The sequence below is a fragment of the Haematobia irritans genome, chromosome 2, assembly GCF_050003625.1.
Source record: "Haematobia irritans isolate KBUSLIRL chromosome 2, ASM5000362v1, whole genome shotgun sequence".
In the NCBI taxonomy this organism is placed as follows: domain Eukaryota; kingdom Metazoa; phylum Arthropoda; class Insecta; order Diptera; family Muscidae; genus Haematobia; species Haematobia irritans.
In genome coordinates this window covers 207,673,503-207,687,757 of record NC_134398.1, presented here as the reverse complement: position 1 = coordinate 207,687,757, position 14,255 = coordinate 207,673,503, and the positions used below count along the sequence as shown (strand labels likewise).

The 14,255-nt window shown below is 26.1% G+C and overlaps 1 protein-coding gene across 5 annotated transcripts; it reads left to right on the top strand.

Annotated features, from left to right (window-relative positions):
• The first annotated feature begins 428 nt into the window (after nt 1-428).
• LOC142227029 (PITH domain-containing protein GA19395) lies at nt 429-8,193 on the top strand. 5 transcript variants are annotated; one of them, XM_075297343.1, is made up of 6 exons: nt 429-493; nt 3,514-3,712; nt 3,787-3,908; nt 3,967-4,071; nt 7,093-7,178; nt 7,914-8,193. In XM_075297343.1, the coding sequence occupies exons 2-6, from the start codon at nt 3,515-3,517 to the stop codon at nt 8,036-8,038; spliced, it is 636 nt and encodes a 211-aa protein (XP_075153458.1). In that variant the 5' UTR covers nt 429-493; nt 3,514; the 3' UTR covers nt 8,039-8,193. The 5 variants fall into 5 exon arrangements, with proteins under 5 accessions (XP_075153458.1, XP_075153456.1, XP_075153460.1 ...); XM_075297341.1 differs by lacking the exon at nt 429-493 and adding an exon at nt 645-778; XM_075297345.1 differs by lacking the exon at nt 429-493 and adding an exon at nt 664-682.
• Nucleotides 8,194-14,255: the final 6,062 nt, after the last annotated feature.

Here is a 14,255-nt window from a genome sequence, read left to right as displayed (position 1 = left end):
GAGAAACTTTTTCGTAGTAACTTGGCGTGGTACAACTTCTCGCTTTTCCGACGAGTTTTTGATGTCGTATATGATTGTTTTCGACGTAGTGGGGATTCTCAGAAGCGCCCCCAAATTCAAAAAATGTTGGCAGGGTGTTTGTAAATATATCAATACAAACACAAACCCGTATGTGTACACGCACACACACATTCATCTACAAGGAAAATTGCCATCTGATATTTGCCTATTGCAAATCTACTGAGATCTAGGAGGATTTCGGTCAAAATCCTCGTTTACGAGGATTTCGTGTCTAGTGCGAACGTAGTATTAGTAGTTTCATATGAATCTCCTTGTTATCCGCAATGTTTTGACAGTTCCTATGGGGTATCTTATCAAAATATTTTGCCGGTAAATCGATTTTGGTATCAACAATCGATATACTACTATTCACAGTGGTGAATTTCATTCACAATAAAGAAGTACATTTCTGTCAAACAACAACAAACATAAAGTGAGTGTGCGAAATTTAGTTTTAGCAAACAATGTTCAATTTAATAACAATTTATTTCAATTAGTTTACCTCTAATGTATTCATATACTTTGATTTTATTGTTGTGTGCAATATATGCATAGAATGATTTTATTACTTCGCATCAATTTTTATTGAACCGTCGAACCACTTTATTATTGTACACGCGATGTTGGTAGAAAACATAGTGACTTGTTCATTAATCGAAGCATTAATCCAATCGAAACACTTAAAACTAATAACACTGCTTAAATTTATTAAAAATCTGTAATAAAATTCCTTTACTCTTTTTCGACGACGCATAGCAATAACTACTTACGGTTTATTTTTGTTTTGACCAGAGTTGCCAACGTTAGCATTTCAAATCAAATTTGGGGTTTCTAGAATCAAAGATTATAAAAGAGGAAGATGGGAGATTGGCTACTGAGCACATCAAACCATTTACCACATTAGTTTAATACTCGAACCAAACGCGTATACAAGTATTGACATAGCATTAAAATGCAAATAAAAAGAAATTAAGAGCACGAAATAAATTTCCATGAAGGGGAAAATGTAATTTTTTTTGTTGTTGCCTAAAATTTAACATTGTTTCATTAAGAAAATTGCATTTTTCATTTAAAAAATAAAAACGAAAAACTAAAAGATTATAAACATGTATTAAACTAACCTGGTAAATGCCAAAGACAATAAACTTGAGAAAGATGGGAAATTGGCTACTGAGGAGATCAAACCATTTACCGTGTTAGTTTCATACTCGAACCAAACGCGTATACGACAAGTATTGACATAGCATTAAAATGCAAATAAAAAGAAATTAAGTGCACGAAATAAATTTTAATAGAGGGGAAAATGTAATTTTTTTGTTGTTGCTTTAAATTTAACATTGTTTCATAAAGAAAATTAAGTTTTTCATTTAGAAAATAAAAACGAAAAACAAATAAAAAATTACAAACATGTATGGAACTAACATGGTAAATGCAACATTTGGTATGACGCAAGCCAATTTCCTATCTTCCTCAAGTTTATTGTCTTTGGTAAATGCAACATTTGGTATGACGCAAGTCAATCTCTTTTCCTCAATCTCTTCCTCTTTTTATAATCTTTTCTAGAATAGTTGTATTGTTGTACTTAATAATTCTTCCATTATTATGTCAGCGACGATTGGCGAGATTGGAGATCCCTTGGCGTTGTTCATAAATTTTGTCTTAAAATTTAAAGTATCTTGATTCCTTTATGCAGAAAGTTAAAATATCCATGAATAAGTCTTTTGGTATTTGTGTTAATTCTTTCTTCAATAATCGTCCATTTTTGATTTATAATATTTAGTGCAAAATTAACAGGAATATTTGGCAATAAATAAACCACGTCAAACGATATAATATTTATTCTTCGTCAAGTTCAATATCACGTATCTTTGTCTTGAATTCAATCGCGTCTTTTACGTTGTATGGAGAGTCTTTGGTTAAATTCTTCAATACGTCCACTACGTATTTAGATAGACTGCATGAAGGGGAATTTACAGACGATCAATGGGTCTAAGTGGTGTGTCATTCTTATGAATTTTAGGAAGGCCCAAAAATCCTCGGGGCTATAGATGTCCTATTCGTCAATTTGTTCTTAACTGATATATACGTCGATAAGTTTTAAACTATACAACTTATCTACTAATTTATTATTTTTAGTCTGTAGGTGATATGTCGGATCTCGTTTCCGTCATCTGTAAGTGCAAATATTGCCCACTATATTCCTCATTTTCATTTGGTATTCGTCTTTTTTCTCCTTGCAACTGTTTTTCCTCCCTTGTCAGCATTTAAAATCATGATGTCTTTATTTTCGTTTAAATATTTTCTTGTCTGCGCCACTGTGTTTAATACTAATCTATCCCTTCTACTGAGTTTGCATTTATCTGTGTGGTCGTTGATGAGTGATATCAGCTGTGTTCTCGCTACGTCTTGCTTCTCTTTGCTCTCTTAAGTTTTTATGCATTCCTCTGCATAACATTTTAACAGAATTTTCTGTAGAAATAAAATTTTGTCAAAATTTTCTATAGAAATAAAATTTTGCCAAAATATAGTACAGAAATAAACTTTAAAAAAATTTTGCTAAGATATAAAATTATTCAAAAATTTTGTATTGGAAGAAATTTTTGTAAAAATTTTATATAGAAATAACATTTTGACACAATTTTCTATAGAAATGAAATTTTGACGACATTTTCTACTGAACTAAACTTGTGACAAAATTTTCTATAGAAATAAAAAACTCAAAAATTTTCTATATAAATAACATTTTCACAAAATTTTCTATAGAAATAAATATTTCACAAAATTTTCTATAGAAATAAAATTTTAACAAAATTTTCTATAGAAATAAAATGTTGACAATAGAATTTTGACAATAGAATTTTGACAATAGAATTTTGACAAAATTTTCTATAAAAATAAAATTTTGGAAATTTTTTTTTAATCAAATTTTATCAAAATTTTCTATAGAAATAAAATTTTGTCAAAGTTTTCTATAGAAGTAAAATTTTGACAAAATTTTCTATAGAAATAAAATTTTGGTAAAATTTTCTATAGAAATAGAATTTTGGCAAAATTTTCTATAAAAATTAATTTTTTTTTAAATAAAATTTTATCAAAATTATCTATAGAAATAAAATTTTGTCAACATTTTATTTCTATAGAAAATTTTGACAAAATTTCCTATATAATGTTGACAAATTTCCTATAAAATGTTAACAAAATTTTCTATAGAAATAAAATTTTGACAAAATTTTACTTCGCTATGTTTATATTTACACACTTAGTGCGTGAAATTAACGTTTTTTTTATAGAGGAACATGAATATTTAACTAAAATTTATTTTGAGTTTTACGATCGGTATCAATGTTTGAGAAATCAGCTTATCCCATGCAAATGCATATATTACTCTGGTTAAATGCTGATTGGAAATGGTCCTCCATTTTAATATTTTTCTTTTTTGTTTCCTTTTTGTAGAATGTCTGGACATTCACACGACCATGGTCATGGTTGTGGCCATGAAGCTACCGATGTCGATCAAGCCCTTGAAATGGGTATTGAGTATAGTTTATATCAAAAGATCGATATGGAGAATATGGAATGTTTAAATGAGGAACGTGATGGAGATGGTAAAAAAGTTTTTAAACCATACGAAGATCGATTGGATGTAACAAAGGTTGGAACAGAGAGAGTATTTAAAATACAAAGATTTCATAGTTATCATCTCCTACAATTTTCCTTCTCCCACAGTTTGTTCAAAGCGATGCAGATGAAGAACTTTTATTTAATATTCCTTTTACTGGTAATATTAAGCTGAAAGGCATTATAGTGGCTGGAGCAAATGATGACACACACCCCAGTAAAATGAGACTGTAAGATATTGAATTGCTTTAGTATAGCAATTTTTTCTATTTTGGGTTTCGTTTTTAGGTTCAAAAATCGACCAAAAATGACTTTTGACGATGCACAATCGAAGGCTGATCAAGAATTTGAATTGACACGAGATAGTAGAGGCGAAATCGAATATTCTCCCAAGTAAGTTTGTTAACATTATTAGTTTCCTTATAAGTAAAATAAAATCAATTTGTGTTCAATAAATTCTAAACAAAAACAAGTGAGTAAAGGAGAAAGTCGGGCGGGACCGACTATATCGTACCCGAAACCACCCCCTACTGAATAAGCATTTGTGGGGTATCATTGAAATATGTTTGGGAGATAAAGCTTAGTTCCACATTTATGAAAGTTAAGGGGCACATGTTTATGAGAGCTCTATCTAAATCTGAAAAGCAATGATAGATCTTAGGAGCTATACTTGATTTTACACCCGCAGAGGTAGTATTTAGCTAATATTACTACTACGACTATATCTACTCTAAACCACCCTTACAGAATTAGAAAACCTAAGCATTTGTTGGGTATCATTGAAATAGGGTTAGGAGATAAAACGTATTTATATATTTAAGAAAATTACGGGGTACATTTTTATGGAAGTTTTATCACAATCTAAAGAGAAATGTCTGATATTAGGATCTATAGTTAATTCTGAATCTACAGAGTTAGTATGCCACTAATATTGAGTCCATAATTAAAAAAGAGGAAATCGCGCAAGTTAGTGTGGGTAATAAATCCAAATTTGCGAAACGTGGGAAATATATTTAATTAAGTCTAACTACGACCGACTAATACTTCAATATTTAATATAGGGAGCCACCGTGGTACAATGGTTAGCATGCCCACCTTGCATACACAAGGTCGTGGGTTCGATTCCTGCTTCGACCGAACACCAAAAAGTTTTTCAGCGATGGATGATTATCCCACCTTAGTAATGCTGATGACATTGCTGAGTGTTTCAAAGCTTCTCTAAGTGGTTTCACTGCAATGTGGAACGCCGTTCAGACTCGGCCCCTTGTCATTGAGCTTAACATGGAATCGGGCAGCACTCAGTGATAAGAGAGAAGTTCACCACTGTGGTATCACAATGGACTGAATAGTCTAAGTGAGCCTGATACATCGGGCTGCCACCTAACCTAAGATTGTTTTATAAATAAGAGTCTTATGGCCAAATTTTGGAAAATCGAGCGATGCATATATATGGGAGCTATATCTACATCTGAACCGATTTGGATGATATTTTGCAGGTTTGGTTGATACCACATATGGTTACTTTGTGCTAAATTTGAGTAAGATCGGTTAATACATAAGGCTATTATGACCAAATTTTGGAAAATCGGGCAATACATATATAGGGGAGCAATATTTAAATCTGAACCGATTACCATGATTTTTTTGCACATAGTACTGACTACAGAAAATTAAAGTAAACCAACTTTGAGTAAGATCTGTTGATAAATAAGGGTTTTATGGCCAAATTTAGCCAAATCGGGCGACACATATATATGGGAGCTATATCTAAATCTGAACCGATTTCAGTGACATTTTGCACATACAGTTAGTGATATAGAAGATTACATTTAGCCAAATTTGAGTATGATCGGTTGATAAATAAGAGTTTTACGAGCGATACATATATGGGAGCTATATCTAAATCTGAACCGATTTCGATGAAATGTTGCAGGCTTAAAGTGTGATGAAAAAGATTACTTTGTGCCAAATTTGACGACGATCGGTTAGTCAAAAAGTGCAATGTGATCCAATTTGTCGAAATCGGATTATACATATATAAATTTGATCCGATTGCTTCGAAATTCAATAGCGTTCGCCCTTGTGTCAAAAGAACACTCTGTACCAAATTTCATCAAAATCGATTAATAGTTGCAACCGAAATCCTGCGAACAACAAATACATGGACAGACGGACTGACAGACACCATGGGCCAGATCCACTCAGGAGGTGATTCTGAGGCGATCGGTAAATATTTTATGGGGTCTACAACTTTTTGGTAGGCAAATTTTTTTGGCCGATCAAAATTATTATACCCTGATCACTATCCCTGCATAAAAGCGTCGCCAAAAAGTTGTGAAAATGTTCTTTTTGGATACGGATGTGGTGCAAAATTGGCACAGAAGCGATTAATTAAACATGGGCTTGTAATAGGACGGATGTCTACCATTTCAACAGCTGTTGCACTGAACACTCGTCTGAACCACAACTTTCATAAATTCGCAATTTTTCTAGAATGAATTTAGAAAATTTTTCGATAAAATTTAAATAATATACATAATTTTATTAATTCTTACTATGTTTTTAACTCATTTGAAACAAAAAATTTCAAATTACCCGTTAAAAATAAAAATAAATAAAAAAAAAAAGATTTATAAAAATTAATTAAAATAACTTCCTGTGTAGTTAAAATAAAGAACATATTTAGGAGGACATTTTTGGAAGTGCTTTTAAAGTTGTGCCTTTAGAACAACTTCCAAATTTGTTTGCTAGGATGTGGTTTAGGCTATACAAATTATTTCAATATGTCCGTGTCTTAATTTTCCTGTCCATATTGTATTGGACATTAGACTAGGCTGCATTGATATCATGCTAACATGAAAAATAATCCGTCGTTTCCTATTTTCAAATATGATTTTTTATCCGATCCGTCTAAAATTGTGTGCTACTAAGAATTGAAGCTAGCCTTTGCGTTAAAAAAAGAAATCTCTTTAAACTCAGAAAAAATGGATCAAAAAACTTCTCTGTGCACTCAAAAAAAAATCTGATAGCAAAAGCCAAAAATTGTTTTTCATCAGGAAAATTATTGCTATTAAAATTTGTTTTTTTTTGTAACTGCAACAAATTATAAACAAAAAAATTATTCGTATATGTCCATTGTCGGATAGAGCGTTTTAGAAATTCTGATTTTCAAATATGACTTCTGCAGGGCATGGGGCTCAGCATTGTATCGAAAATCTTCTCTCAGAAAAAAAATCTTTGTAAAAATTTCAGCAGTCCCGTTATTGCAATCAAAATTTGATTTTTCTGCAATTTTCCCCCGCAAGTATTATTTTGGACACACTATGGCCGATTAACTGTAAAATATAACACATCCTAAGATTTAGGTTTTCCTTACCTCTCACCTATTTCGATGTTTTTTTTTTTTCTTTTCAGAGTTGTTACTTTTTCATCGGTCCATCATTTGTCAATACATTTCCCCTCGAATTTCGGTGATGATAATACTAAAATTTACTATATTGGTATGTAGGCAAATAAAACTGATTATAAATCTAGTGTAGCCACACAGAGAAAATTATTTCCAAAATTTTCCGAAATACAATTAATTGAATTTTGAAAAACATTTAATAAAAAAATTAATTGACTCAACCAATCGTTTAATTAAATCAAAAATCAATCAAAAATAATTGTGTTGATATTTTTTAATTGGATTGATTATTTTTTTAATTATCGTTGGTAATTGATACTATCATTTCTTTTATTAAATAACTTTCAATTAATATTTTATTGGATCAATTAATTTCGTGATTGGAGACAAAAAATATTTTTTTCTGTATATATACATCTTCGCCGCTGAATTCTCACAGAAAATTATGTGTACATATGTCCAATATTTTTTCTATAAAATCTTACTTGATTTTAAATCAATTGAAACATTAAAAATCAAATAATTTTCTAAACAAAACAAAAATCAATCACATAGATCGAATCAATTAATTTTGTAATCAAACCGATAATCACGTAAATTAATTTTAACAATTAAATTTTTATTTGGAACATCTAATTATGTAATTGACGTCAGTGATTGATACCATCATTTCAATGATTGAAGCAATTTCAATTAAGAATTAATTTAATCAATTAAATTCTTGACTGACTCAAAAAAAATTTTTTTCTGTGTTTCCAAATTTCTCCCAAAATTTTAATTAAGTGGTTTTTATATTCCATTTATTTGTAATATTTATATATCTTTCCAGGTTTACGTGGCGAATTTAGTGAAGCCCATCATCATGGTGTAACCATATGCACCTATGAAGCTCGTCCAAATGTGAGTGATCATAAAAACGAAGCCTTCGATGCTGTAAATCGTACCATACAATGAAGAGAAAGAAATTTTGATTTTGGAATTTAATCTGTGTTTTTATTATAAGAAATTTAAATTTAACGCAATTTTTCGCAAAAAAATTGAAAGTTGTTATTAAAATTATATAAAAATAAAACATAAACTTTTTTAGAAAACAAAAATTAAAAATAAAATATATGGTATACTCTTTAAAATAGAACAAAACTGAAGTAGGAAAACAATGAGACGAAGAGATACAGTGGGACAATTGCCTATAGAAGATCAGTAGATTCTCTATGAGTTTCCGTTCAACCTCGACTGTTGGGGGGTGAGCTACCTCCTTATTGAGCTAAATACAGAATCAGGAATAAGTGAGTCTGACATAAGTAACGCTCAGTTAACATGACTCTTATGAAACATATAACCAAATTGAATATTTTCTCGAAATAAAAAGGAGCTACTATAGCGTGATAACTCACACACATCCAAAAACCGAGTTTAGACAAAGTTTGCTATTAGAGCGAAGGATGACTATTTTCTATTTCCCAGCAGACTTTGTTGTTCAATCAGAATTTCTGGTTGGGGATTGATGTGAGTGGTACCCTACAATGTGTCGGCCCTGTGATAAAATTTGACATAAAATTTTGACAAAATTTTCTATAGAAATAAAATGTTGACAAAATTTTCTATAGAAATACAATTTTGACAAAATTTTCTTTAGAAATAAAATTTTGACAAAATTTTCTATAGAAATACAATTTTGACAAAATTTTCTACAAAAATAAAATTTTGATAAATTTTCTATAGAAATAAAATTCTGACGAAATTTTCTATAGAAATAAAATTTTGACAACATTTTCTATAGCAGAAAATGTTGGCAAAATCTTCTATACCAAAAAAAAAAATCCCAAAATTTCCTATAGAAATAAAAATGTTGGCAAAATCTTCTATACCAAAAAAAAAAATCCCAAAATTTCCTATAGAAATAAAAATTTGACAAAATTTGCTATAAAACATAAAATTTTGACAAAATTTTCTATAGAAATAAAATTTTGATCAAATTTCCTTTAAAAATAAAATTTTGACAAAATTTTCTTTAGAAACAAAATTCTGACGAAATTTTCTATTGAAATAAAATTTTGACAAAATTTTCTTTAGAAACAAAATTCTGACGAAATTTTCTATAGAAATAAAATTTTCTATAAAACATAAAATTTTGAAAAAATTTTCTATAGAAATTAAATTTTGACAAAACGTTCTATAGAAATAAAATTTTGACAAAATTTTCTATAGAAATAATATTTTGACAAATTCTTCTATAGGAATAAAATTTAGACATTTTCTATAGAAACAAAATGTTGACAACATTTTCTATAGAAACAAAATGTTGACAACATTTTCTATAGAAATAAAAACTTGAAAACATTTTTTATAGAAATAAAAATTTGACAAATTTTTCTATAGAAATAAAATGTTGACAAATTTTTCTATAGAAATAAAATTTTGACAAAATTTTCTATAGAAATAAAATGTTGACAAAATTTTCTATAGAAATAAAATGTTGACAAAATTTTCTATAAAAATAAAAATTGGACATTTTTATAGAAATAAAATTTTTACAAAATTTTCTATAGAACTAAAATTTTTACAAAATTTTCTATAGAAATAAAATTTTGACCAAATTTTTATAGAACTAAAATCATGACAAAATTTTCATAGAAATACAATTTTGACAAAAATTTTTCTATAGGAATAAAAACTTGAAAAAATTTTTTATAGAAATAAAAATTTGACAACATTTTCTATAGAAGTATAATTTTGACAAAATTTTCTATAGAAATAAAATGTTGACAAAATTTTCTATAGAAATAAAATGTTGAAAAAATTTTCTATAGAAATAAAATTTTGACAAAATTTTCTAGAGAAATAAAATGTTGACAACATTTTCTATTGAAATACAATTTTGACAAAATTTTCTATAGAAAACAACTTTTGACAAAATTTTCTATAGAAATAAAATTTTAACAAAATTTTGACCAAATTTTCTATAGAACTAAAATCATGACAAAATTTTCATAGAAATACAATTTTGACAAAAATTTTTCTATAGAAATAAAAACTTGAAAAAATTTTTTATAGAAATAAAAATTTGACAACATTTTCTATAGAAGTATAATTTTGACAAAATTTTCTATAGAAATAAAATGTTGACAAAATTTTCTATAGAAATAAAATGTTGAAAAAATTTTCTATAGAAATAAAATTTTGACAAAATTTTCTAGAGAAATAAAATGTTGACAACATTTTCTATTGAAATAAAATTTTGACAAAATTTTCTATAGAAAACAACTTTTGACAAAATTTTCTATAGAAATAAAATTTTGACGATATGTTGACATTTTCTATAGAAATAAAATTTTAACAAAATTTTCTATAGAACTAAAATTTTTACAAAATTTTCTATAGAAATAAAATTTTGACCAAATTTTCTATAGAACTAAAATCATGACAAAATTTTCATAGAAATACAATTTTGACAAAAATTTTTCTATAGAAATAAAAACTTGAAAATTTTTTTTATAGAAATAAAAATTTGACAACATTTTCTATAGAAGTACGATTTGGACAAAATTTTCTATAGAAATAAAATTTTGACAAAATTTTCTATAGAAATAAAATGTTGAAAAAATTTTCTATAGAAATAAAATTTTGACAAAATTTTCTAGAGAAATAAAATGTTGACAACATTTTCTATTGAAACAAAAATTTGACAAAATTTTCTATAGAAATAAAAATTTGACATTTTCTATAGAAATAAAATTTTGATAAAATTTTCTATAGAACTAAAATTTAACAAAATTTTCTATAGAAATAAAATTTTGACCAAATTTTCTATAGAAATACAATTTTGACAAAAATTTTTCTATAGAAATAAAAACTTGACAAAATTTTTTATAGAAATAAAAATTTGACAATATTTTCTATAGAAATAAAGTTTTGACAAAATTTTCTATAGAAGTATGATTTTGACAAAATTTTCTATAAAAATAAAATTTTGACAAAATTTTCTATAGAAATAAAATGCTGAAAAAATTTTCTATAGAAATAAAATTTTGACAAGATTTTCTATAGAAATAAAGTTTTGACAAAATTTTCTAGAGAAATAAAATGTTGACAACATTTTCTATTGAAATAAAATTTTGACAAAATTTTCTATAGAAATCAACTTTTGACAAAATTTTCTATAGAAATAAATTTTTGACGATATGTTTTATAGAAATAAGATTTTAACAAAATTTTATATAAAAATACAAATGTGACAAAATTTTCTATAGGAATATTTTGATAATATATTCTACAGAAATGAAATGTTGGCAAAATTTTCTATAGAAATAAAATGTTGATAAAATTTTCTATAGAACTAAAATTTCGACAAAATTTTCTTTAGAACCAAAATTTTGATAAAATTTTCAAAGAAATACAATTTTGACAAAAAATTTTCTATAGGAATAAAATGTTGACAAAATTTACTATAGAAATAAAATGTTGACAAAATTTACTATAGAAATAAAATGTTGACAAAATTTACTATAGAAATAAAATGTTGACAAAATTTTCTATAGAAATAAAATGTTGACAAAATTCTCTATAGAAATAAAATTTTTACAAAATTTTCTATAGAACTATAGAGTTTTGACAAATTTTTTTCTATAGAAAAAAATGTTGCACCTTTTATTCCAATGGAAATCGCCGTAAGTGAGCCTACGATAACAGGCTATCACTATATCTAACCTAATCTACGGTCATTTCCTAAAACAAATCAAAAACAATTTTATATGTGTATTTTTTTAATATTTTTAATTTTTTATTGTGTTTTCTTCTGTTGTTATTTATTTTTCCATATGAAATATCATCATCATTTATTTATTTTCTCTTTTTTCCTTTTTGGTTTGTTTGATAACTTTTTTTGTTATGGTGTTTGAGGGATTCTTTTTAGTAAATTTGGGATTTTGTCTGGTTTCTTTTTTTTTGTTTTATAAGAAATTGTGAAATTTGTTCGCTTGCGTTTGTTGTTATTCATATCTTTTCTGTTTTTTTGTAAGGAATTTTTTGTTGTTGGAATATTTTCATCTGTTTTCATTCATTCCTTCTCATTTTATTTGGTTTGATAAAAAGATAAATTCAATTTTGGAGTGTTGTTGTTCTTTGTAATAATAAATTTGTTTATAACAAAATTGACAAGAGTGTAGAAAAAACGTATGTGTTTGTGTGTATCTTGTGTTATTTATGTTGTATATGTATATAAAGGTGTGTGAGTGATTAAGTGAATTAGTGATAGAAGGTTATGTTTATGATGTACTAGCTTTTTATGTGTGTATATTGAAAGTGAAAATGATAATAGTAATGAAGAGTAGCTTTAAAAAAACGAATTTAACGAAACTAGGACATTTTGTTTAACACATAAGTATATTTATTATTTTGTTAATACAAAAAAATTATAAAATCTTTTCCATATTGCAACATTCAATCTATATTTTTATTTCGACGAAGTTTTGTTTTATGCAAAAACAGTATATACGGCCGAAACTTCGAATATGAATTTCAATTAATTTTTTAATTGATACTATCATTTCTGTGATTGAAGACATTTCAGTTAAAAAATTAATTGAATCAATTAATTTCGTTATTGAATCAGAAAGAAGAATTTTTGTGTGGTATCTTAACATTGTCCTCTAAATTGTGAGCTAGTCCATATGAAATCTATCTGTCCACTATAGTTTTTGATCGGTTTATATAGAGGAGTCTATGAGGATTGCCTTTTATATTTCGGGATTGGGTTGCAATCTGCCAACTGACAGCTCTATTGTAATGCTTGACATTTTTGAGGTTATACGTACTCAGAACGTTGTGAACTCGTTTCGAACAAAAAATGGAATATGTCAAATTTTTTTATTTCTATAAAAAAGTTTTGTCAAAATTTTATTCCTATAGAAAATGTTGTCAAAATTTTATTTCTATAGAAACTTTTGTCAAAATTTTATGTCTGTGGAAAATGTTGTCAAACATTTATTTCTGTAGAAAAATTTGTCACACTTTTATTTCTATAGAAAATTTTGTCAAAATTTAATTTTTTTATAGAAAATATTGTCAAAATTTTATTTCTATAGAAAATGTTGTAATGTTGTCAAAATTTTATTTATATTGAAAATTTTGTCAAAATTTTATTTCTATTGAAAATTTTGTCAACATTTTATTTCTATTGAAAATTGTGTCACAATTGTATTTCTATAAAAAATTTTGTCAAAATTTTATTTCTATTGAAAATTTTGTCAACATTTTATTTCTATTGAAAATTGTGTCACAATTGTATTTCTATAGAAAAATTTGACAAAAATTTATTTCTATAGAAAATGTTTCCATAGAAAATTTTATTTCTATCGAAAATTTTATCAAAATTTTATTTCTATTGAAATTTTGTCAAATTTTTTTTTAGACAATTTTGTCAAAAATTTTATTTCTATAGAAAACTTTATCAAAATTTTATTTCTATTGAAAATTGTGTCACAATTGTATTTCTATAGAAAATTTAGAGAAAAAATTATTTCTCTAGAAAATTTTGTCAACATTTTATTTCTATAGAAATTTTTGTCAACATTTTATTGTTTATAGAAAATTTTGTTAAAATTTTATTTCTATAGAAAATGTTGTCAAAAGTTTATTTCTATAGAAAATGTAGTAAAAATTTTATTTCTATCGAAAATTTTATCAAAATTTTATTTCTATTAAAATTTTGTCAAATATTTTTCTATAGAAAATTTTATTAAAATTTAATTTATATAGACAATTTTGTCAAAAATTTTATTTCTATAGAAAATTTAGTCAAACTTTTATTTCTATAGAGAATTTTGTGAAAATTTTATTTCTATAGAAAATTTTTCAAAATTTTATTTCTATTAAAATTTTGTCAAATTTTTTTCTATAGAAAATTGTATCAAAATTTAATTTCTATAGACAATTTTGTCAAAAATTTAATTTCTATAGACAATTTTGTCAAAAATTTTATTTCTATAGAAAATTTTGTCAAACTTTTATTTTTATAGAAAATTTTGTCAAAATTTTATTTCTATAGAAAATGTTGACCAATATTTATTTCTATAGAAAATGATGTCAAAATTTTATTTCTATTGAAATTTTGTCAAAATTTTATTTTTATTGAAAATTTTGTCAAAATTTTATTTCTATAGAAAACTTTGTC